This window comes from Schistocerca americana, chromosome 7, assembly GCF_021461395.2.
Source record: "Schistocerca americana isolate TAMUIC-IGC-003095 chromosome 7, iqSchAmer2.1, whole genome shotgun sequence".
NCBI classification, from domain to species: Eukaryota; Metazoa; Arthropoda; class Insecta; order Orthoptera; family Acrididae; genus Schistocerca; species Schistocerca americana.
Genome location: NC_060125.1, coordinates 541,239,185 through 541,265,774, shown reverse-complemented (window position 1 = coordinate 541,265,774; position 26,590 = coordinate 541,239,185). Strand labels below are relative to the sequence as shown.

Below are 26,590 nucleotides of genomic sequence, written 5' to 3'. Positions count from 1 at the left end.
GTTAAAACCACTCCGTGAGTTAGTTTTTCGGTGGAGGTTCTCCTATCCCTTTAAAATAGCTATCGTATCGAAATTGCCCAGAAAGTTGCAACGAAATCCACGTCTCACTGCAGTATGGACGAAACAGAAGTATTTCATTTGAGCGCGCTCTCTGGCGTTTCCACGTGCAAGTAGCCCGTCGTCAACATTTCGTGCAAGCAGACGCACGTTTCTCAAATTAGTGAAGCGTTTGTTGTTGCAGTTAGTGCTTGGAGAAAAAGACAAGCAAAACATTCCACCACAACAGGTACGTAATGGAAAAGCTGAAACATCTCATTTTCAGGACAAAACTTGGCAGGAGTTTCTTTGCGACACAAATCGTTTATTAAACGAATGATTCACATAACGTAATATGTTAGGGAGAACTTATGGCTCTAGGCCGAATTCAAAACATTTGTACACAATTTTAATGCAGGTTATTACCTTCACCTAATGTAATGTTATTTTCGGAGTGGAGACATCAATGAAAATTTCCGCAATGATACAAACGACGAACTCCTGCAGTGTCTCATAACAGCTGTTTCTGTTGGAAGTGAAGTCCCATAAAAGAAAAATCAAAAATTTTGCAAGCAAAATGAGACATTTACAAAAAAAAAAACACAAAAAAAAATTACGTTCATTGTGCTCTGAAGCTAAAAGCAGCGACAGTTCAGAATTTGCACATGTGAAGACTTATGAATTTCAAGGCTTACGTGGCACGTTTTTAACGAACGATTCATCACAACTTCAAGTGTTTAATTTAGTCGCTTCTATTACTTCCGTTTCGTACGAGCCGCAGTAGTAAGCAGCTATCGTTTCGCGTTTACTCGGTTTCAATATATGGTGTCAAGCGGAACGCTTGACTTCGTACAGACCACGTGAAACGCCTTCTACTTTCCTTTCTGTGTACTGTCTATTCTGTGATACTATCACAAGCACCGTATGCACAAGCCAGAACGTTTCTGAGCGTTCAACAGTGTGGTCGAGACGACGTCCCGTGTGGAAGCAGCTTAACATCCGTCAAGATTCCGTGCGCCTGCTGGCTCATTTTCGTACCTAGTATACTGCACAGCTGCCGCCAGGTGGATCGTTCACGCAGCTCTTTCAAGTACTACGAGCCTCACGCCGACGACGAAACTGCAGGGGATCAGGAGACCAATGCCCTGCAGGGCTATAGGGCCAGCGAGTTTAGTTTTTGCATGAGGTCTCAAATTCGTCTTTCCGTAACCCGATGTCCCAATACCGCATCTGTCTCGTCATGAGAACACTCCAATATCGATTCCGGAAATGAAGATTAGATTGTTGGAAATGCAGCTCCCACGATCGATTTGTGCTACATGCAAACACATTACCAGATTTGGGTCGTGACTGGGTTGTCAGGATTATTTAATTGTTGGTTAATGTGGACGGTGTGTTGTATGTGGAGGGAGGGAGAGGGAGTGGATGGAGTGGATGTGGGGGTGGGAGGGAAGAGAGAGAGAGAGAAGACGCAATGTAGTGGCAGGTTTCTTTATTTAATTGAAGAGCAGCTTACTTTACCTAGAACGCAACCTAAACACTGGTATATTCGCTGACTTATCAAAATGTAACTACTTGGTAACAAACCTGTAATCTCTTAAGCTGGCGGATTTGTAAACTGCTGTGCCATTCTCTCATCAGTATGTTGTTACACAGGTCATCTTACAGTAGATCGGCAGTGCATTTCTCCTTCCACCTTGACCCCTTCTCTTTAGTCCTTTCTCATCAAATTCCTTGCGATAGTGGGAAAGGTTGAATATAGAAGACACTGGGCTGTTTTAGAGGTTTATCTCTGAACGTTGGGAGTAGACAAAGGGAGTTTCCAAATGGGAATGCATAAGGAGGGGATCACCAGAGTCAACAACCGCCTCGTAAGCACGGGATACTTCGAAACCGAGATAATCTTGATGCAGACAAAAGTATATGATTCTAGTGTGTGTGCTAGAGAAAAGTTGAGGACTTGCACGGAATGTAATGGAGTGTACACGGTCGGTCGAGAATTTCTTCTTTTAGGCGGACAGTATTTTATTAACGGAGACTAAACCGATAACTTCCATTGTCATAATCTCCCTGCTGTTTGACGAAGTGTCATTGTTTCCACATTGTGGTTGAACTAACACTTCACAAAATTGTTTTTCCTCAAACCCAGCTTAACACAGCAGGAGAAAATCATCTTCTTCTAAGAGTTCTGCCACTGCTATTCTAGAGATTATGTCAATGCTGTACCTCCCAATACCTTCTACTGGGTCTTAAAATCTCCCATCATTTTTATCTTTACACTTACACTTATTGGCAATATGCTCTTGTTTATGTTTATTTTCACACGATGTCACATCACAGGAGATGAAAACGTTACGTAATGATGCAATACTGATAGATAGTACTTAATTCTGATAGGTAGTACTTCAGCGACCTAAATACTGGCAAGGCAGACATACGTCTAGTGAAATTTTAAACAGGAGTTTTTACCGAACTCTCTTTTGGTCGCAGCGCTATTTCCGTTTACTCAGCTACAGATGACTCCCGGAGAGTCAACACTTGCATCTGTCCCTATCCATGTCTTACAGTTCTGAACTCGGAGTGACCTCCCACGATGCTGTGCGATATCATCCTTACGCGAAAGGAGGGGAGGGGGCGAGGTGCGAAGCGTGCATAAGACTCCAAAGACTCCACATTGCGTATTGGAACGCCCTTCATCGATCTCTCTACAAAGCGAGATACATGGTGGCTTACGTACTTACGTAACGTGCAGTCTGCTCGGATTCCTCACGACAAACAAGTAGCGGTCGCGAAATCAACGATCTGGGGGGACAGGGAGATTAGGAGTTCCAGCCCAGCGTGCGAGAGAGAGAGAGAGAGAGAGAGAGAGAGAGAGAGAGAGAGAGAGAGAGAGAGAGAGAGAGACAATATAGATTTTAGAGGAACAGTCATTGTCTGATGCTTCCATTCGTAGGGAGCATTAAGTTGCACTCCCCAATCATACTCGGGTGGTTTCCAGGTGAGGGCATTTCCGATGTCCTGTCAGATCTTGATCATAAATAAAGGTCATTGGTTGAGTTCCTCGAAATTTGTTTCGGTAGTTGGAAAACAGTCAGCAGTCACATGTAGGAATCGCCAATGTACGAGGGGGCTTTCAATACGTAATGCAATACATTTTTACTGAAATCATGTTCGTTTTATTGAGGATTCCATTACAGCATATTATTCCCTATCATTTTGGCTACAAAACCCTATTTTTCAACATTGTATCCGTTCAATGCGGCGACCTTGCGCAGCCTGTATGCCCACTAGGTACCACTCTACTGGTCGACGTCGGAGCCAACGTCTTGCCACATCAATAACTTCCTCGTCATCCACATCCTGTTTCCCGTGGACTGCATCCTTCATTGGGTCAAATAGAAGTCGGAAGGCGCGAGATCCGGGCTGTACGATGGATGAGAAATGAAATTTTGTGAGCTCCTCGACGGTGTGCAGACTTGGGCGAGGTCCTGCGTTGTCATGTAGAAGGAGAAGTTCGTTTGGATTTTATAGCGACGAATGTCCACACGACCCAACATAGCACGAGTCAGTTTTGTGCGGTCCGCCGGCTGGCACACGAGGGGATCGGACAGGTTTGCGCGACCTTGTTGCAATGACAGGCGCTTACCCACCGACTCACTCTGCTTTTGTTCACTCCCTGGTCACCGAAGACGTTTTGCAAGTGCCTATGAATATCTGCGATGCTCTGGTTCTCTGCCAGAAGACTCTCAAGTGACCACTCTGCTTCGAACGCACCTTCGTTACAGACGCCATTTCGAAGGCTACTTAGAGCGCCTCTACGTATCGGAACTTCGTGAAACTTTAGAGGCTGTGGCGAGGATATTCCACGGCATCCCACAAAAAATTCCGCATTTTTTCAACCGAAACTGGCCGAGAAAAAAATTGTGGCATTATTCACAGGCCGTCCCTTGTACATCTACATTCAAACTCTGCAAACGCACTGCAGAGCAGTTGTTTGGGCTTCTTCCTATTCCATTCGCGTACGGATCGCGAGAGGAATGACTTTAAACGCCTCTGTGAGCGCTATAATTAATGTAAACTTGTCCTACGGTAGTGATACATAGGAGGTGTAAATATATTCCTAGACTCATCATTTAAAGGTTGGGAACTCTTAAGTACGCCTTCTTGGGATAGTTTTCGTCTTGTCTTCAAGCGTTCGCCAGTTCAGTTTCTACAGCATTTCCCTGGCGCTCTCCCATGCTTCCAGCGAACACATGACCATTCACGCTGTCCCCTCTTTGTATACGTTCAATATCATCCCTTTGGTAAGCATCCCATACATTTGAGTAATATTGTAGGATGGGTCGTAGATATTAACAGCGAGCAATTTCCTTTGTAGACTCATTGAATTTCCTCTAGTTTTCTACCAATAAACCGAAGTCTGCCTCCTGTTTTAGGGTAATACTGAACCTATGTGATAGTTTCATATTTGCACGAGTTGACCTATTACAACTGTGACTCATTGATACTGAAATCACAGGGTGCTACGTTTCTTTTTCCATTTTATGCAGTGCACATATTTAAACATTTAAAGCAAGTTCCCAGTCTTCGGACCACTTAAAAATGTTAGGATGAATTTAATGAATGTGTGCGCAGCTTTTTATTTATTTATTTATTTATTTATTTATTTATTTTTTTTTTTTTTTTTTACACACACAACTTCGTTATAGATAACTGGTACGTCTGCGAAAAATCTGATGTTACGATTAATATTGCTCGCTGGGTCGTTACATTAATATACAACATGATCAGCAATGGTCCCAACATACGAGGGCAGTTCAATAAGTAATGCAACACATTTTTTTTCTCTGCCAATTTTGGTTGAAAAAACCGGAAATTTCATGTGGAATATTTTCAAACATTCCCGCTTCGTCTCGTATAGTTTCATTGACTTCCGACAGGTGGCAGCGCTGTACGGAGCTGTTAAAATGGCGTCTGTAACGGATGTGCGTTGCAAACAACGGGCAGTGATCGAGTTTCTTTTGGCGGAAAACCAGGGCATCTCAGATATTCATAGGACCTTGCAGAATGTCTACGGTGATCTGGCAGTGGACAAAAGCACGGTGAGTCGTTGGGCAAAGCGTGTCATCATCGCCGCAAGGTCAAGCAAGACTGTCTGATCTCCCGCGTGTGGGCCGGCCGTGCACAGCTGTGACTCCTGCAATGGCGGAGCGTGCGAACACACTCGTTCGAGATGATCGACGGATCACCATCAAACAACTCAGTGCTCAACTTGACATCTCTGTTGGTAGTGCTGTCACAATTGTTCACCAGTTGGGATATTCAAAGGTTTGTTCCCGCTGGGTCCCTCGTTGTCTAACCGAACACCATAAAGAGCAAAGGAGAACCATCTGTGCGGAATTGCTTGCTCGTCATGTGGCTGAGGGTGACAATTTCTTGTCAAAGATTGTTACAGGCGATGAAACATGGGTTCATCACTTCGAACCTGAAACAAAACGGCAATCAATGGAGTGGCGCCACACCCACTCCCCTACCAAGAAAAAGTTTAAAGCCATACCCTCAGCCGGTAAACTCAGCCGGTAAAATCATGGTTACAGTCTTCTGGGACGCTGAAGGGGTTATTCTGTTCGATGTCCTTCCCGATGGTCAAACGATCAACTCTGAAGTGTATTGTGCTACTCTTCAGAAATTGAAGAAACGACTTTAGCGTGTTCGTAGGCACAAAAATCTGAACGAACTTCTCCTTCTTCATGACAACGCAAGACCTCACACAAGTCTTCGCATCCGAGAGGAGCTCACAAAACTTCAGTGGACTGTTCTTCCTTATGCACCCTACAAGCCCCGATCTCGCACCGTCGGATTTCCACATGTTTGGCCCAATGAAGGACGCAATCCGTGGGAGGCACTACGCGGATGATGAAGTTATTTATGCAGTACGACGTTGGCTCCGACATCGACCAGTGGAATGGTACCGTGCAGGCATACAGGCCCTCATTTCAAGGTGGCGTAAGGCCGTAGCATTGAATGGAGATTACGTTGAAAAATAGTGTTGTGTAGCTAAAAGATTGGGGAATAACCTGGTGTATTTCAATGCTGAATAAAACAACCCCTGTTTCAGAAAAAAAATGTGTTGCATTACTTATTGAACTGCCCTCGTACTTCCCTGGGGCACATATATGTTGCTTCTACATCTGTCGATAACTCACCATCCAAGGTAACAAGCTGCGGCCACCCTAGCAAATAAGCGATAAGATCGCACGTTTGATAATAAGCGTAAATGCTTTACGGGAGTCGAGAAATACTGCATGCCACGTGAAAAAAGTAATGAAATTGCAAATTTAACGCATTGGCCACCCAGGAGTGGCGCTGTGTGACCACTTCCGCTTAAACTCTTTGTGACAGAACTTTTAAAACAAAGTTGAGAGGTCTTGTGGCAGTTCACTCAACAAAATCGCCAAGTTAATCTAAATGTTGCCTGTCAGACTATAACAATTAATAAATATTTCTTGTTTTGAACACGACGAATCAAGATATGGTTGCACTCTTCATAGCGGCACCTAGAATGAAGAGGTAGACAAAATCGTACGCAATAACGTTGCAAACGAATATCGTACACGTGTATAACGTTAACATTTCAGCAGAAGGGTTAATACCTACGCTTGTGCAGACCACTGAATTACTAGTGTAAACCTGAAATAATTAGAAGTTTGTTAACAACACAGCATCGTAAAATTGTCTACTTGTGCCTGACGCGTGAGTAGGCGCAGGTGGGCCCCTGATGGGTGAAGTATTGGTTATAAAGAGCGACATTAACAGATCGAGAATACTTCATGCAAGGGCGTCGTCGCACAACTAACTTCGTTCAGCATTATTAATACTGTTGTTTGCCTGTTGCTCCCTAAGCTCAAAACCACAAAGAAAAGAATTACAAAGCATCTAAATCGGTTCCGTTAGATACAGGGTGCAGACAACGAGCTTAGGGGTACCGTACAACGGTTGAGAGAGAGAGAGAGAGAGAGAGACGCGTGTATGGAAGGGGAGGCGAGTTCCGCGCATGCGCAGACACTGCAGCGCGGTGTGCGACCCGGCCGGCCTGCAGTTCCGTATCCGTTCCCGTCGTGGCAAGTGTAGCGTACGCCATGCCGTGAATAGCTCCGCAACTCTCGCGCCAACGCCGATCAGCAGCAAAGCAGCCTCCCGCACCACGTTACTCCTACACGTCCGTTATATTATGGGAAAGTGTCGCGGGTTACTTCACCGATGGTGAAAGGTGAGTATAATCTGGAACGGACAGACGGCCATTTTAACTACAGCTGCCAAAACTCCGACGTCCCGTCACTTCATATGTGGAAGCGTCAATGCAGTTCGATACACAGCTGTCGAGTAGTGTGGACTGGTGCGGCCCGAGTGTGTGACGGCAGTCCGCTTGTGGCGTGTTGCAGGTAGCCCCGACAACTGAGCTCGGCCGCAGCAAAATGCACAGCTGTGAAAGATGAGAGCTTGCGACGCGAGCAGAAATGCCGGCACTTCTGCTCCGTGCGCGGCGTTCGTGGTGGCCGCGGCCGTGCTCGCGGCGGCCGCCCTGTGCCACGGCGCCTCCACCACGCTGCACCCGCGCCACCATTCCCGGCACTCCAGCGCCGCGTGCCCCACCGAGTGCCGCTGCTTCAGGGAGCACCACTCGTCACAGTTGCACTTCCACGTGGAATGCACCGACTGCCTGCCGCACGTGCAAGTCCCCGCCGGCGCCGTCCGCGTCTCCTTCACCGACGTACAGCCAGAGTGCCTCTCCAATTACACATTCTACGATTCCCCTTCGCTCGATTATCTGTCCTGGCAGTTTAGTAGGCTGAAATCCGCCAACGAAACCTTATTCCACAAACTGACGCTTTTAGAGAACGTCGATCTCAGTCACAATGAGCTCGAATCCCTCTCATCTCACACCTTTCACTCTCTCCTCTCACTCAGAGTGCTCAATTTATCTTACAATCAATTGCACGACCTCCCAGAAAATGTATTTGACGGTCTGGATAAATTAGAACTGCTGTCTCTTAGTTATAATGAATTTCACGTGATACCTTTCCAAATATTTGCCCCCTTGAAGCAACTGTCATTTCTGGATTTATCATTTAACATGCTCACTACGATACACGACGATTTTTTCTTGCCCAACAGCAAACTGCGTACAGTAAATCTACAGTGTAATGCCATAAGTAGAATTGCTATCAATGCCTTTAATGGTCTACACGAACTAAAATTGCTCTCTCTCTACAACAATTCACTAGCGGAAATTCCCAGCCGTCTTTTCCGGGAACTGAGCACTTTACAGACTCTGAATCTAGCTCACAATTACATAAAAAATCTGACAAGTAATTCATTTTTTGGGCTCCATCAGCTGAAATTGCTCAATTTGAGTAGTAATCCAATACAGAGGATACCGACAGATCTGTTTCTCCCGTGTGGGCAACTGAACACCCTCATTCTGGAAGATACGAAAATTCACGAAGTAAAGGGTTCCGACTTAAGAGGTCTGTCTAATCTCAATTCTCTCGTATTAAAAAGAAATTCATATCTCGAACATATCGATAATTTTGTCCTTAACCACACTCCGAGGATACAGCATGTTGATCTCAGCAGTAACAATCTGACTCATTTGCCAATTTCATTGAGGAGCCTGAGTGATGTGAGAGAGATAAGACTGGCAAACAATCCGTGGGCTTGTGACTGCCAAATGCTCTGGTTTTTAGAATGGAGCCAGAATGTTGCTATCCCAAAGACTGAACTACACTGTGCGAACAATCCTCACAACGTAAAACAAAACAATATGATCCTAATTCTGAGGAGCTTGAACTGTAGGCCAACAACCTTTGTTAGTGCAACACCTCAGAAAATGTACCCACTGCGGTCTCATGCCATGCTCCACTGTTCATTTAGTGGCAGCCCTGCCCCTTCTATAACGTGGATGACACCGACAGCAGAAGTTTTTCACTGGAATCCTGATCCTGGTATCCGTGGTGTTTTTGATCATCATCCACCAGCACACTTTACAAACATGCAGCCTATAGATCACAGCAAGTCACGCATAAAAGTCCTCGAAAATGGCACCCTGTACATTAAATATATAAAACGCTCTGACTGTGGTGAATACATTTGTTTTGCCTCAAACCCTATATCCAATGCCACTGCTCGAGTAATGCTTAACATTGACCCAATTACAATTCAGCAAATAAAAGTGATAAGTCTTCTTGTAGGTATAGCAAGTGCTGCTGCTTTTCTTCTCCTAACTCTGGTGATAAAACTGTTCATTTATTTAATACACAAGTAAGTAGAGCACAGTTATATTGCCTTCGCTTTTACAATGTCATTATTATTACAGTAATTGCACAGTGAAAATATATTTATGCTTACTGTATTAAAGGACTGGCTGGCACCAGTACTGCTGCTGCTGTCGAAGAGACAGAATATCACCCCGAGCAAAGCAGATCTACCAAATGCTAGACAATATTGAGCAGTATAAGACACAGCAATTGGAAAAACTAAGAGAAAATTATACATTACAGGTATGAAACAAAGATCTGTGGAAACATCTGTATGTACTGCATTTGACTTTATATTCTGCAATGGACAGTTTCTTAAATTGATTATTCTACTTGGAAGTATATTTACAATTTTGTTAAATTATATTCCAAAACAGCCCAGAAGAACTGTAAAATTTAAAAATAACAAAAACTATCTTTTTTCCTTGTTCACAGGTGCATAGAATTAGGGATAATTGTGCTCAGCAAGTAGAATGGATCCAAACAAGCTACCAGGGTCAAGTTAAGCACTTGAAGGATTTTAGAGATTATGGCACAAATCATTTAACATCCATCAGAGATCAATACTATGAGCAGGTAATGCATAAAAAAATAAATACATAAAAAGAATTGTGCAAGAATTATATGGTGGAATTCTTTTAAGTTACACTATTTCTCTCTTTGCAGATAAGGCGAGTTAGAGATTATTCAACTGGGCAGCTTAACTGGGTACGAGAAAATTATGTCTTCCAACGCAACAGGATTCGCAAGTTCAGTGCTCATCAGATACTTCGTTTCAGGGAATCTTACAAATTCCAGCAACAAACACTTGCCAAACTTCTAGAAAATCTACCGGGATTCTATTTTGAAAACTGCCGCTCTGGGTCCTGTGGTCGTACGGACTCTGCAGTTTTTGAACCTGAAGAGGAAAATGTTGAAGTCTACCTAAAAACAAAAGCATATGCCAGCACTTCAATAAGTGATTCAAATAACTCTGATGATACACAGAGTCATATATCACTCTATTACACACCAAGTGAATTATCATCAGAAAGTCCTAACTTTTCTCCAGTGAGTACTGCTAGTCAATTGGAGTCTAAATTTAACATCAGTATGGAGAGAGAGTTGCCTGAAGAAGAAACTGTGGAACCACAAACCTCTCCATACTTTTCTCCTGTCCTGTGCCAGTCTAAAGGAAAGAGAACAAGAAGTGTAGCAGCAACCAAATTGTCAACGGAAGACTGTGCTGTGTTTCAGTGTGCTAAAGTGAACAGAAGTGGAAGTAGTAGTGATGTGAAAGTGCAGGAGGCAGGTACTCCTGAAGAAGTGGCAGTGCTACTACCCCAGCTCCATTTGAGTGCACATGGGTCATCAGAAGTGTTTGTCTCAAAATGTGATGATGATGTGGCGAGTGACCAGGGAAAGCAACCAACACCAAGTCATGAAACTGCGCTGTAGAGCTAAGGAAAGCTGGGTGTGGTATTTTACTTATTTAAATAACTGTGATATGTTCCATTGAAGAATGTGCTCAGTGGTGTGTGTGTGTGTGTGTGTGTGTGTGTGTGTGTGTGTGTGTGTGCGCGCGCGCGCGCATCAGAGAGAGAGAGAGAGAGAGAGAGAGAGAGAGATATTCTCCTATGCTGTGATTTCTCAACTTCCATGAACTGTAATAAGCATTCATGGCTGCCAGTGGTAGGTAGATGAAGCTTAAAATCTCTACTGTAGTCTTTTGTTTCAACAATTTCCAAAATGTTTTGCAAAGAATCTTTTGGAAATTTTAGGTTTTAGCGACAACTAAAATTTCTTTAGTCATTCTCTCATGCAATAAATAATTAAATCAAATGTAGGGTCACATTTTAATGAACAGTAATTGCTGCTTTCTCAAGTTTGTTACCTAGTGCATTGTCAACAAAATTGGCATTTTTTAACTGAAACATCACAAATACAGTAAAAATGATGGTATGTAATGGAACTTGTTTTAGCAATCTAATTGTACACTTGGGGATCTTGTCCTTTGTGGAATCTCAATAACTAAGTGTTTTCTTGTTTTACGAAAAGCTTTTCAAGATGCACTGTCATGGTTAAAAATCCTGTAGGAGACACTGCCATACAATTATAAAACATACAAAAGACTGAGGGGTTGGGTATTGTTTAGACAGGAACTGAACTATCAGCAATGAAACTTATTCTCAGAGTAAGTTTCAGGATGTTTCACTTTACGGTTCATCTTGAAAAGCTGATTTTTTTTCCCCCCTGTTGAAATACAAAAACATGGAAAAGAAATTCATTACCTACCACAAACTAGACAAAGGAAGTTCTTCAATACAATAATTAGCTAAAATGTTACTGAGATTAAAAAGCACCATTTTAGTAACAATGTTGAGAATGGATACTTATATTTTTGTGGTAATTCTGTAATGTTGAAAATAAACAGCTTTTGAAAACTATTGCTTGCTGTTCCCACTGATATCATTCTCAGCTCTGCCATTACCAGAGATTTTCCACTGTGTCACATGTAAAACTGCCCTGTTCAGTATGCTTTAAAAATGGCAAATTTAAATTAAAATGAATTTCAATGTCTAGTTTTCAAAAATTTCAGATGTGGTAGTTCTTGCTAATTATATTTTACATCGACAGGAGTCATTTTTATTTCCTGCATCTAAAAATTTTTAAACCACCTAATTTCAGAACATGTAGATTGGATACTGGACATTTGACATCTTGATCTATGGGCACCACCAACCTATTTCAGCAGTGTGCACCACTCCATTGCAATATTCATAGTTCATAGAGATTGAGTGTTTTATTGGATAGATACAACACAGAATACTGTGACAATTCAAAAATCTTCTGAAAGTTTCCTATTTCATTAAAGTTCACGTCATCTCATTGTTCAATGTCTTGAGGCAAGTGGTAAAGTGTCAAGAATGGGGTTTGATCCCATATTTGTATCTGTCAATTTTCACTTGTGGCAATGTGTGCTAATGTGGGGAAAAAAAGCTGCACCATGGTTTGGTGTCCACCTTGAACTTTAGCCCCCCTACAAACAGCTAGTAAGTCAGTTCAGTGGTCAGAGGAAGGTAATGGCATATTACCTCAAATAGGACCATATCAACTTCAGCAGTCTGGTGTTCAAACCAACCTTCAAGCTTTATCTTTTTAATGTCTTCAAGACATCTCATCAATCATAAACAACAAACATGTTCTATTTAATTATTAAAAATCATAGCTGTCTTACCTTTTCCGGCGTCCTATTCCAGACAATCACTGAATGGCCTGAATTTAGTAAATTCTTCACAATTCCTGAGCCCATGATTCCCAGACCGAGAAAGCCAAATTTGAGATCAGATGGTAGAATATTCTTTTCTTTTAGAGTCTGTGTAACACTCTCTACATCCAAAATAGGAGTTTCCTACAACAAAACTGACAATTAGACAAACTTTGAATATAATTATTTCTTAAGGGAATGCATTCAATGTAAGTAATCTCCTGGGGTTCCAGATGAGACAGCATACAAAATAAAAGTGCAAATGCAAAAACAGCAGAAATAGTAAGATGATAAATCAAACAACAATGCCACGAGCTTTTTGATGATGAGATACACACATTTTAAGCCACTAGCCAATTTATGAGAGAAATTTAGCAATACTTCTATGTAAAACCACAGGCTGCAATTATCAGTGAGAGGTAATTGCCATCTTCACCTCTTAAAATTTATCCATATCTTAATACACTAAGTTTTGGTCTTACTTTGGTGTTTGTACTACGTTATGGAAAAAGCTTGTTGGGAGACAAAGCATTCTGGTATTTCACTTTGCTTCACATGAATTATACAGGCAAATTACGGAAGGAGCTACATTTTCAACAATGAAGTATGCAGGTGACAAAATAATAGCAAAGATAGAGACAGAATCGTAAAACAGCTCATCACTGTGATGAAACATTCTAAGAAAGCTAAACATCCATGCACATTTCTGTCAAATGTATGCAGATTTACAGAAGATGGTCTGTTTAAGGGGATGTATGAGGTGCCTCATATCAAATTGCTTGCCATATGAATGTTATCGGAAATGGAGGAATGTTTCATACGAGTCGTCAGCTTTGACCAGTGACAAGGGAAACCTGCAACAAATGCCATAAACAATGCCGACTATAACATGTTGTTGTTTGTGATTAATTCAAATGGATTAATGTACAGATCAGTCAGTCATCACAACCAGGTATTTTAGCATAACATTCATTGGCTTCGCCAACTCAACCGAATTGTCACCTTCCAACATAACACATACCTTGAGCTATGCTACAGATTGGTATGTCACAACAACCAGTTTTATTTGTTTGCCTTCATAGTCATTGGATTCACAAACTAACAACAAAACTATGAATATATGCACCAAAAGGTGACAGCAGCCATTAACGATACATCACTGGTGAAAGCTGCAAACATTCCTCTTAACCCAATGTTATCTATGGTAACACCCACCATCATTTATACTGCCAACAATCCTTTTCACAGTGTTATATGCCTCTTACAAAAGTCATATACTGGCAACCATATTGTCACAGCACATCTCATTACTTACAAAGACAAAATTGGTACCTAGCCTGAACCATTCAACTACCAATGTCAGATCATTAACATGATTTATAACAAGAATTTCAATGACTAAAAGGAAGTCACCATCATCAATTAAAAATGAAACACTCTTCTAGTCACATTTCTACACACAATTACATTTATGTGGTAAAGGATTTGCAGCTTTCAACAAGTCAATTGCTGTGTTAGCTTGCTGTTAATGAGTAACACCCTCCTACCTTCCACTACACTAAATTGTTATCTTACTGATCCTCCACAATGTCCATACTGATCCTCCACAATGTCCATACTGATCCTCCACAATGTCCATACTGATCCTCAACAATGTCCATACTCATCCTCAACAATGTCCATACTCATCCTCAACAATGTCCATACTCATCCTCAACAATGTCCATACTCATCCTCAACAATGTCCATACTCATCCTCAACAATGTCCATACTCATCCTCCACAATGTCCATACTCATCCTCCACAATGTCCATACTCATCCTCCACAATGTCCATACTCATCCTCCACAATGTCCATACTCATCCTCCACAATGTCCATACTCATCCTCCACAATGTCCATACTCATCCTCCACAATGTCCATACTCATCCTCCACAATGTCCATACTCATCCTCCACAATGTCCATACTCATCCTCCACAATGTCCATACCAATATAGGGTGATCCAAAATTCGTACACTCTGACAGTACAGGGTGCTTTCTTCCTTGCTAGCACTACAAAAAAGTAATAAAATCTTGTCCCTTAAATATTTTCAGTAGAAAATGGATGTCAACGAAAGGAAATTTGGAAACAATGTAATCAATCACATGTATGACAAGCAGCTTCATCATTCAATACTCTGTAATTGCGACATCCAGCTAATGCTGCCCAAAAATGCTGTAGTACAGTGTTTCTTAAATAATGTGTATATACCTCAACTACAGCATTCTTCAATGTTGAGTATAATTATTGGCCATGTAAGTGAAACATGTTCATACTTAGTTTAAAGAAATTATCTGTTTCAAGACAGAAATACCCACAAAACATATTAATTTGGAGATTTTAAACAAATTTCTTATATTAAGTAAGTGTGGTTAATGTTTTTTTCTTCTTTTTCTTTTTTTAAAGGCTCACAATGGAATGGATAGCATGAAGCGGCAACATACATGTGTAAATGTGAAGAAAAACAACTGTAGTCTCGTTTCTGTGTTAGAAATAAATAATTGCTCACATTTTGTGTAAGACTTCCTGTAATTGCTGCATTAACAATTAAGAAGCCTGATAATGTATTACACTGCCTAAAATTATAAATAAGAATCAAACTTGAGTAATGTATCTCAAAACACTACTCACTGTACTAAGTAGGCAGCACACCAACAGAATACTGATCGCAGATAAGTGTCATACAGGTGACTGATTAGTGTTGCCAAATTACCTTTCTTTGAAGAATACTTTCTTCTGAAAATCTGCCCAATTTTGTGAAATTTTGTTAGAGACTCTTTTCACTCTTAGTATGCAATTATCATGCTGTGGTGTCCGAGGGTGTAAAATTTGATTCACCCAATACATGGTCACGTGCAATTTGTACAAAATTTCCGACCCTGTATTCAAAACAAAGGTGGTAAGTGGGAAAGAGCAGAGTTATCAACAAATCCTATCATCATCAAAATTTCTAGATGCAAGCGACTTGAATAGGCCTGTAAAATTTTACCCAATAGTTATTTGCCTAAATGCATTTGACAACCATCAAATTTGGTTTACATAGCATCTCTGCATAACTGCTGCAAACTACATTTACTTGAAACTGTTTGCTGTAGTCAGGCCTTCGTCTCCCTCTACAATTTTTCCCCCCACACTAACTCCCATTACCAAACGGACTATTTCTTGATGGTCAGACTGTGTCATTTCAACATACTCCTTCTTTTGGTCAAGTTATACCACAAAGCCATGTCCATACGATGAATTTTGTGTGTTAAACTTCGCACATTAATTTCCAATAGTGCAACTACACACGTGCATTTGTGCATGCGTAATTTCCTGGAAATGGAATCTGTGCATAAAGCACATTGCTACCTGTCTTCGGCAGCACACTGCGCTTTTTAACTGACGATGGGCAGCTGGGATCTGTATGTGTTTGATTGTGTACTGTGTTGAGGTTACGCTGTAAAGTGATTTATGTGCAATAATGTCTGTTGACTCAACAGGAAGCACATTTAAGTTTATAGGTGATTACAGACAAAGAAAAAAATCAAATGTAAAACTGCTTCTGACAGTTATTTGAATAAAAATTTGAGATGTGTCGCCATGAGTGTCACATATTAGATAAAAAGGCTCCCATCATATTTCTGTAAACAATAAGATACCATAAATTTTGAAGTAGGAAAACTGAAAAGAATAACCCAAAAATTTATGAACAGTGTATATGAAAACTCTGGTGGACGAATATTTGTGCTGTGGTGACTTAAAGACACAATAACTGAGTAGCCTGACATCTGAACAACAGAAACTGAAAAACACAACCTCTGTTCTAGTAGATTCTGGCATTTATGAAATTCCCAAATATGCCATGTCCAAGGATGCTAATCTACATGTCACATTTCATGATTAAATACAAATGATGCATTGACAGTAAATTAACCTTCACATATGACAAAGAACCTCCCTTAAGTATATATGTCAGTCTTAGGAACAATAACTTTTTATTTTTATGTATTTATTTATTTATTTGTGTTCCTTCGATCCAGTATGCAAGGGAACTGCATGGATATGGAACGAGTCATAATTATACATGAGAACAGTACTTATGGATGCTCATAGATAAAAATTTTAATATTGTACAGGAACAAAATATGCTAATAATTAAAAGCTTAGGGATTTCCTACAGTGAAAAGAGGTATAAAACAATCAAATAATAAATTACAAGTTACAAATGTGATAGAACTGAAATGCTTTGTTTTGAAATGAGGAATAAATGACTCAAACGAATATATAAATCGCTATTTACTAGGTAACAAAATTTTATTGCCAGGCTTATCGCTGCAGTTTCCCAAGTAGAAAATCTAAAATCTCGCCATGACCTCCTCCTGAAACTTGCAGACAGAATGTTGTCTTCACTTTTTACTGTGTATAAACACTTCTTTACCTACAATCGCTTTTGTTTTCTTTTTCTGTCGCCTTTTCATCATAATAAATGGAACAGAAACTCCAAAGCGAATAAGGGGATTCACACAGCAGACTGCTTGCGCGAACCCATGGACTGCAGAACGCCTATGCATACATAGAGTCTTTCCACGAATTTTTGTGCATGCCCTTTTATTCCTTTGTGTCTGCGATTGCGCACAATGAAAGAGGCATCATGTGGACATACCTTAAGATCTTCTCTCTTCAACTCGACACCTCTCCATCATTTAATCTCTTCACACATTTAATCTTCAGCATTTGTATGTAATACCTCATTTCAAATATTTCTAGGTTCATCAGGCTGTACTGTTTATTGTCCATGGTTCACTTTCATCTAAGGATTCACTCCAGACAAATACTTTCAGAAAAGGCTTCCTACCACAAATTTATATAGGTGTATTTTACACATAAACATTTCTTGCTATTGCAAATCCACACTTAATACCATTTTTACTTCAATGGTTTTTGTTCCTCTTATTACGTGTAATGGAAACACTGAACATTTTCTTCACGCCACTCCTGTGGCAATAATTTGAAACTGGGATTTTAGTTTGCACAGTTATAATGTTCCTGCGTGTAGTAGTTGTGTTGGGATGATAGCACAAGTATTGAAAAGTCAGTGCACCACATCAAACCAGTAAAAAGACTGGCAACTTAAGAAACTCCTATATATTATCTGAAGGCCAGAATCATGTGGTTCGATGAAATAGCAGGGACTGAAATTTTATGAGTACTTAAGACAGAACTGATCTCAACCCAGTCGGAATAACACAGTGATGTTAACATTCAACATCATAATGAAATTTTCACTCTGCAATGGGGTGTGCGCTGATATGAAACATCCTGGCAGACTAAAACTGTGCGCCAAACTTTTGCGGCAAGTGCTCTAATGACTGAACTACCCACGTGCGACTCACGATCATACGCTCTGTTGCAAAGCAAAACTTTCATTCTGAGAACATCCCCTAGGCTTTGGCTCAGCCATGCCTCCACAATATTCTTTCTTCCATGAGTTTTAGTCCTGTAAGTTTTGTAGGAGAACTTCTGAAGTTTGGAAGATAGGAGAGGTTCTGGCAGAAGTAAAGCAGTGAGGACAGATCATGTGTTGTGCTTGGTTAGCTCGGTCGGTGGAGCACTTGCCTGGGAAAGGAAGAGATCCTGAGTGGGTACAGGTCTATTAAGTGCATCTTTGTGAAAGACATCTAAATGTCAGCAGAGTGTTTAGAATCATACCTGATTGACTTTTCTAAGTCTGAGTTTGGCACATAGTTTTAATCTGCAAAGAAGTTTCATACTCAACACACCAATACTATACAACAATTCAACATATTGCAGAGGAAAAGGAAGAAATTTACTGGAGCATTATACCACAATTTAACAGATGTTTTTCTCTAAATGTGTTTTTGTTGTCGGATGGTAGCTGCAGTTGAGGTCATCAGTCCAAAGATTGGTCTGATGCAGCTCATCACACAGATCCATCTTGTACTTCCATATCTGTATGACCCTGCACAAATTTGAACTTGCTTACTGTATTCAAACCTAGGTCTCCCTCTATAGTGTTTACCCCCATACTTCTTCCATCATCAAATTAACTATTCGGAGATGCTTCAGGTAGCTCCTGTCACTCTATTCCTTCTTTTAATCAACAAGTGCCATAATGCTCATTTCTCACATCTGATCCCTTACCTCTTCATCAGTTATGTGATCTACTCATTTAATCTTCTGTAGCCTAATGGAAAAAGGTGGTATATATACAATCAAGCTTAAAAATTTAATGTGGGTACAAGTGCATCTTTGTAAAAGACATCTAAATGTCAACAGAATATTCAGAATCATCCCTGATTGACTTTTCTAATATTCAGTTATACACTGTGTATGATACATTATTTATTTCCTCAGTATAGTCTCACAACCTACAGACATTACCACCACCACCACCACCACCACAACTACGGTGAAAGCAAATCTATTCTGTAGCTCTTAAATGTGTTCTACAATTGTGTTGCTGCACCTAGTTTAACCTAACTGAATTTTTATATCTACAAAATTGAAGAATGTTATACTCACAGGGCGTATAATATTTGACGGGCGCTCCAATAAATTTGATGCAGCTCCTTTCCTTGGACTTGGGCTGTGATTAACAAGATTTGGTGAAATGTTATGTTTTATCCTAACACTATCATCTTCCAAAGATTGACTTCGAGCCTTTTTCGGTGTTGGAGTATCCTTCATTTTATCTGAAGGCCCTCTTTTAATGTTTTTAACAGGTGTCTCCTGTAACACAAGACAATTACCACTATCAGTTAAATGTCTACTATTATATTAAGATGGGAAAAATGGCACTACCTTAGCATTTACTGTATCAATAATATATTTGTTCTACAAAAAACAGATTAAAACTGAAAGATTATATATAATAATTCAGACCTTCACAAACTTTCCAAAGAACTATTTTTTTCTGATTCTGCACAAAATGGTCACAGTAGAGCTCAAATTATACGCCATGTTCCAATAATTAATGGAACTAACTCCATTCTGTTGATTGTTTTCGTTGTTATATTAGCCCATGTGGCCATCATTCCTTCTTATGTAATCCTCTTTACAGTCTTTGTTGTTGTCTGTCTTGTTTAAACTGTCATCTGTTTTCTACCTTATGTCCTAATCCACTCATATACTTTCTGTATAATCTCCTTTTATGTGTGTGTTCTACCGCCACTTGGTGAGGTTTTTTTTTATCTATCAAATTACAACTCCATACTGTTCCTTGTAATTTACATTTTTCATTTGTGCAATGTCACAAAGGCATTTCATCGGCCTACAACACACGTTTAACTTTAAGTGTCAAGTTCCAACTGCCAAGCCTCTAAAGCATTTAGGCATTTGGGGAAAGAAAGAGGAACGTAAATCAAGAAATGATGCCCCTTACAATGCTATCGGCTAGTAATTACTATTCATTAATATGGGAGTCCTCTTGCATTTCTTTATTATGAAAGAAACAGTCAAAATAAAGACATACATCAACCTGATAATCCCCTGGTGTCTCTGATGTGTACTGTGTTGTATTCTCCCAGCAATAAAAACAGGAAGGATGGGACTAATTAACTGGTATAAAGGGGAAATTATGATTCTGCATAGTTGTAGTAGTAAACTCTAAATGATGTAGGAAATATTAACAACATGCTTTCATTTCATGACAGGATTACCATATCCAAAGCATCATTCAGGTGACTAAAATGTTGCTTCTGAGTCCTACATTGTTAGACACACAATTGATTTCAAACACAAAAATCAAACTGCCATGTATACAATAACGGCTTGTAGTGTAAAAAACTGTGCTAACATGGCTTAAGAATATCCTATAACATGGCTTAAGAATATCCTAGAAGGCACATTATTTATATAGCTTTCCATACTTCTTCAGATCATATAAAGTCTCCAGATACACATTTTCCTTCATTGATGCACATAGTAGTGAACTTGTTGGCTGTTTAAGTGTAATACATTCAATACTTGCATCTACTAATATTTTGACATGCCAAAACGCATGTTTGACAAAAGGGGTAGATGGAGAATGGAAAGGCTAAGTCGCAGAGGGGAAGAGGAAGAGACAAGCGGCACAGGAAGGGATGTACGTGGCATACAGGCAAAAGGAAAGAAAGACAAAGAGAATGCCAGCAGGTTTGCAGAACAGAGTTTGATACGGGGAAGTGGTAGAGTCAAAAGAGTGATGGCATGCAGAGTATAAGGGAGGTTGAGAGACAGCAAGCAATCAGAGAGAAACGGAGGGAGAGGCAGCCAGCATATTCAGAGTACATGATTGAGACATGGAAAGCACATAATATGAGGGAGGAATGGAGACCTCAAATAGGCCTAGTGACAGGGTGGAAAGGAAGAAGGTAGCGAGCAGACAGGAGTGGGAATGAGGGAGATGTTCAGGTAGAAAATCAAAGGTGCCACTGCCAAATGTACATCATACATACAATGCCTAGAGCACCTTAACTCTATATAATTAGGAATTTATTGTGACAACTTCAAACCAGCAAATGGAAGCTCTTTATTCATGTCGTTGTTGTTGTTGTTGTTCCCAGTCAGTCTATCTTGTGCAATTGTTTTCATATTAACATAACTACTGCATCCTTTTGAACCTGCTTACAAACTAATATTCTCTGGTTCTTTACTGTCGCAGCAGTCTGTTTTTTACAATTTTCTGACAGTGCTGCTTGCTCACTACAGCCTACCATTACGCCTACATCTACATCAATACTCTGCAAACCAATGAAGTGCATGGCAGAGTGCACGTTTCATTGTACCAGTTACTGGGATTTTTTCCCGTTTCTTCACACATGGAGCACAGGTGGAATGACTGAGTGCCTCTGTGTGTGCTGTAATTTTTCTAATCTTGTCCTCGCAAAGAGAAACTTTAAACTTTCAGTGCAGGGCAGGAGCATGTATAGGAACTATGGCTCAAGTTTAAAAGAATAGTTGAGCATGCACTGGATAGATATGTACCAAGTATAACAGTTCATAATGGGAGGGATCCTTCACAATATACAATCACTATAAAGGAACACTACAGATGCTGAATGAAACCTGTTTGGCTGTCAACAGAGCAGTGCAAGAAGCCTTCAATGACTACTGTAGCAAAACACTGTCAAATGATCTTTCACAAAACCCAAAGAAATTCTGGTCGCATGTAAAGGCTGTTAGTAGCACCAAAGGTGGCGTCCAGTCCCTAGCGAATGAGACAGGAACTGAAATTAATGGTAGCAGAGCAAAACCTGAAATGCTTAACTCTGTTTTCAAATGTTCCTTTACAGATCACCCTTGAAAAGAGAGCCACCTAAATACCTGGAAGACAGCAGCAATGCCACAATCACTTTTTTCTTCTGACAGCAGTAAGCAGACAGAATTAAACATGGATCAATTTAATTCAAAATAAATACCCAAAATTAATTATTTAAAAAAATGTTATTTTATGATGCTTTGTTAGTGCATACCTTCACTGCATGGCTCGTGAATCAAAGGCCCAGGAAAAAGTATTTCAGTCATCATGTCAACCATTATCATATTATTTACAGAAGAACACTTTAATGCCTCATAGACAACAGATTCACTTTATTTTTCTATCCATATGGCGGGGTACGAGTTTCTTTTGTAAATAAACAGTGTACTATGGACATATCCCATTCACTTTCAAAGTAAATATCTTTGGAAGATTGTCTGCTAATTTCATCTTATTCTGGTTTATAAGATTATAAAAGTCAAGAATCGCTAATTGTTATCTCATTCTTGAAGTCATCAAGAAAGAGTTTGTTGCTATCCCAAACAACATATTCTGTGGTTTGTTTTCTGTTTCATTAAAGTGACTGGTCCAAGATATAGTCTCACAAAAGTGGGAAGGAGTAAGCCTTAAGGTCATCAGGAGATGAAAGTACACACATTGTATGTTACAAAGTGTGTCAATTAATATTGTGACATCTGGCACCAATGGCAGTGACTTCAAATAAACTGTGTGAAGCAATCTGTTTGAGAGGTACATTTGTACAAGGAAGCACAGATCCGGCAAGATACTGTGCATCTGTTTCTGTGAGAATTTTAATTGTTATGATATGTTGTACCTCACTGTAATGGTCAGTGGGTCAGGAAAAATAATGTCTAAAACAGTTAGCATGTATGTACTTCTTATCACAGATCTGTCTATAGTGTTACTGAGACGAGTCGGGCATTCATTCCAATTGTAACATCAAATTTGTGTTATCAAGATTTAATATTCAATTTCTGCCAAAATGGTTAATATTTTCTTAATGTCGTTAGACAATCCACTACAGTGACACAACAGTATTTTATTTCAAAGAATAACTTCAAGACTTTTGACATAAACATTAATTTATAATGATATCCAAATGAAAACCAGTCTCGTGGTTTACCGTATCAGCTGCCAATCATTTATGTATTCATAATCCAGATGTGACTTGCATCTCCCAATACTTTTGCACATGTATAAGTTCCAAACTATTATAAGGTTGGAAGTCCATACTAAATCAAAGATAGCTGAAGTGTGACTGGTTTCAAATAATAATGAAGGCAAGGATATATTGCATTCAATGACACCATTCAGGGCAGGAGACTATTATTCCCTACCACACATACATTTGTTCTTCCTTCTACTGTATCAAGATTTTCTATAATTCTGAATTTGTTCTGTTCCTACAAAGAACTCTGAAACCTCATGTTTCATGTATTATGTTTTAGTTTCCATTCCAAATAGGCTCTTAAAAACTTTCAAAGTTTTAACTGCTTCATACTGCCTTTGTCTTAAATTTAATATTTCTTATACTAAGAATACATCACTGATTATCAGTAACATTTACTGGTAATTTTAATATGCGATACTGTGTTACAAGCCATTAATTGTGCCCTGAGCTTTCTTAAAATATAGAAACTGTCAACATAATTTTAAAACCTGGAATTAAGTTGCTATAGGTAGCAAATCAATATAAAAATTCAACCAGTTGTCATACTTATACTGACTACAGAAATGGTTGAGAAATTAACAGAAAGGGGGAGTGGAGGGGGGAGAGAAGAGAAACACACACACACCTTTTTTAATGCCTTAGATTTTGCATCCTTCTTGGCTGCTACAGATTCCCTTAACCTATTGAACTCCGCATCTGGGTCCATAAGGTCATTGTATTTCTGTGAAAAAGTATGACAAATAAAAGCATAAATAATAGGCAAGGAACCGAACCACTAGTATTTTTAAAACACAGATTCTACAATAAAGCAATACTGTCTGAACACACAAGATTAACAGTGCACACACTAATGAATTTTGCAGTTCATAATATACTTCATGGTTATAAAGTCATTAATTTTTTTAATCTCAACCTTGTAAATCAACAAACACTCAACACAATTTTTATAACATATTACATTTTAAAATTTTTTTGTAACATATTACATTTTAAACTAATGTCCGATAGTTATATTCACATGGGATAAGATTAACATCTATAATGATGTTGGGCCCATTCTTGGTTCTGTTATTCATTTATGGACTGTTTACATAGGCTGATAACCTCGCTGTTCTAAAATGTCTGTCATGTTTATTTCTATTCAATAAATCAGTAGATCCAAACTGACTCATTAAATGTGGAAAAAAACATTAGTTTATCACGCACATCAACTTTTCTTAAAAATTTTACTTTATGTTTTGTCATTGTTAACAGCAGTTAGCTTTGAACTATTTTTTGAGAAATTTCTTTGCCAGGCCGATGCCTGTAAGGTAATTACTAGAAAGTGGTGGCTGTCTTTGCCCAATCTGAAGCCAAATGTATGGTTTGAAGAGACCGTAGCTGTTACCTTAAAATAGTATGTAAATGTATGTACAAATGGTACATCTTTTATAAATATTAATTAAATATCCATTGAGGTGAACCACTTGTAATTTCAAAGAAGAACCTCAAGATTATTGACATCAGTACTGATTTCCAATAACTTTCCAAATAAAATCCAAAACACACACACACACACACACACACACACACACACACACAAAAAAAAAAAAAAAACACTGAGCTGGACAGTGGACAGCAACTGTACCTGATGAGAGCAGCACTCTGGCGTGAATGGTGGGGTAAGGACGCATGGGTGAGGGGCGAGATAGACACAGAGAGAGAGAGAGAGAGAGAGAGAGAGAGAGAGAGAGAGAAAGGGGGGGGCCTTAGCAAGTGTGCTGGCAGAATAAAAGACTTCATGTGGGAGTGGGAGCAGGGAAGGGAATAGTTAGGAGAAGGACAGGGACTAACAAAGATTGAGACTCTGTGTGTGTGTGTGTGTGTGTGTGTGTGTGTGTGTGTGTGTGTGTGTGTGTGTGCGCGCGGGTGCGCGCAAGAATGTAGGACATATTGCAGGTAAAGTTCCTGTCTGGGTAAATCGGAAAAGCACCAAGCTGATTTTCACAGGAAGGACCCATATAGCACAGGCCGTCAAGCAGTCATTGAAGTGAATGAAGCACACTGTATTGGGCCGCATGAGCATCTGTGTGGTCCACCTGTTTCTCGGCCACAGTCTGTCAGTAGCAATTCATGTGGAGAGAGAGCTGTTAGTTGTCATGCTCACACAGGAAGTAGCACAGTGATTGCAGCTTAGTTTGTAGATCAAATGATAGTTTCACAGATAGCCCTGTCTTTGATGGGATAGGACAACATGCCTGTGACTAGAGGTGTGAGGATGTATGGGACAGGTCTTGCATCTAGGTCTATTGCAGGGGTATGAGCCCCGAGGCAAAGGGTTGGGAGCAGAGATGGAGTAGGGATGGACAAGGATGCTACTTAGGTTCAGCAGATGGCAGGACCACTATAGGAAGGGTGTTAAGGATAGTGGGTAGGTTATTCCTCATTTCAGTTGAAGTGAAGGTATTTCTGGTGGTTGGTATGTTTGATATGCATGAAAGTACTGATTAGCCATCCTTGAGGTGAATGTAGACATTGAGGAAGGTGCCTTGTTGAGTTGAGGAGGACCAAGTGAAGCAAATTGGGGAGAAGATGTTGAGGTTCTTGCAGAATGTGGATAGGGTTTCCTCACCCACAGTCCAGATCACAAAGAACCATCAGTGAATCTGAACCAAGTGAGGAGTTAAGTATTCTTGTTGGTTAGGAAGGATTCCTCTAGAAGACCAATAAATAGGTTGGCACTGGATGGTGCAATGCAGATTTCCACTGCTTTACCACAGATCTGTTTGTAGGTGATGCCTTCAAAAGGAGAAGTAACTGTGGATGAGGGTACAGTCAGTCATGGTGGCCATGAAGGAGGTTGCAGGAATGGAGTCAGTTGGGGATTGGGAAAGGTAGTGTTCAGTAGTGGCAATTCCATGGTCATTGGGAATGTTAGTGTAGAGAGATGTGGCATGAAAAGTGTTGAGCAGGGTGCTGTGTGGTACAGGAATAGGAATTGGGGTAAATTGCTGGAGCAAGCAGTTGTTGTGTTTTGTACAGAAGGGCAGGTTACAGGTAACAGGCTGCAGGTGTTGGCCCACGAGAGACAACATTTTCTCACTGGAGGGACAGTAACTGCTCACAAAGGAGTGCCTTGGGTGACTGGGTAGGAATGTGGGCAGTGGTAGAGGTGTGTGTGTGTGTGTGTGTGTGTGTGTGTGTGTGTGTGTGTGTGTGTGTGTGTGTGTGAGAGAGAGAGAGAGAGAGAGAGAGAGAGAGAGAGAGAGGGGGGGGGAATTCTGCAATGTTAACAAAGGATGGCACAGTTGGATAGAGGAGTGTAGTGAGGCAGGCAGGGTTCAATTTCGGTTTTGAGCTGAGTCCAATTGGTAGGGTTGGTGACAAAGTGATTCCACTGTACAGAATGGAATAAGGAGTGAATGTCTTTCGGAAGTCCTGGCTGACTGACTTTGGTAGTGAGGCCAAAGGCACGGCCTTGGAAAGAATTGATACTTCTGTGGGTCTAAGGTTTTTTCCTCCACTTCAACAAC

At 40.2% G+C, this 26,590-nt stretch overlaps 2 protein-coding genes across 2 annotated transcripts in view; one reads left to right on the top strand and one right to left on the bottom strand.

The window, feature by feature from the left end:
* Window positions 1-26,590, bottom strand: part of LOC124622272 (putative oxidoreductase GLYR1 homolog) — a 262,085-nt gene that overhangs the window by 193,136 nt on the left and 42,359 nt on the right. Inside the window, exons 5-7 of the mRNA XM_047147935.1 lie at window positions 23,704-23,799; window positions 19,171-19,377; window positions 12,571-12,744 (exon numbers count right to left, since the gene is read on the bottom strand). Of these exons, the coding sequence (XP_047003891.1) occupies window positions 12,571-12,744; window positions 19,171-19,377; window positions 23,704-23,799 (477 nt within the window). The remainder of the gene's footprint in view (window positions 1-12,570; window positions 12,745-19,170; window positions 19,378-23,703; window positions 23,800-26,590) is intronic.
* LOC124622269 lies at window positions 7,122-11,779 on the top strand. The gene is made up of 5 exons (XM_047147934.1): window positions 7,122-7,306; window positions 7,479-9,357; window positions 9,455-9,596; window positions 9,789-9,929; window positions 10,020-11,779. The coding sequence occupies exons 2-5, from the start codon at window positions 7,529-7,531 to the stop codon at window positions 10,788-10,790; spliced, it is 2,883 nt and encodes a 960-aa protein (XP_047003890.1). The 5' UTR covers window positions 7,122-7,306; window positions 7,479-7,528; the 3' UTR covers window positions 10,791-11,779.

Coding starts and splice junctions, on each gene's coding strand:
- LOC124622269 (XM_047147934.1), top strand. CDS start 7,529: ATGAGAGCTTGCGACGCGAGCAGAAATGCCGGCACTTCTGCTCCGTGC. Junction 9,597..9,788: donor GAGAAAATTATACATTACAG/GTATGAAACAAA, acceptor CCTTGTTCACAG/GTGCATAGAATTAGGGATAA. Junction 9,930..10,019: donor GAGATCAATACTATGAGCAG/GTAATGCATAAA, acceptor CTCTCTTTGCAG/ATAAGGCGAGTTAGAGATTA.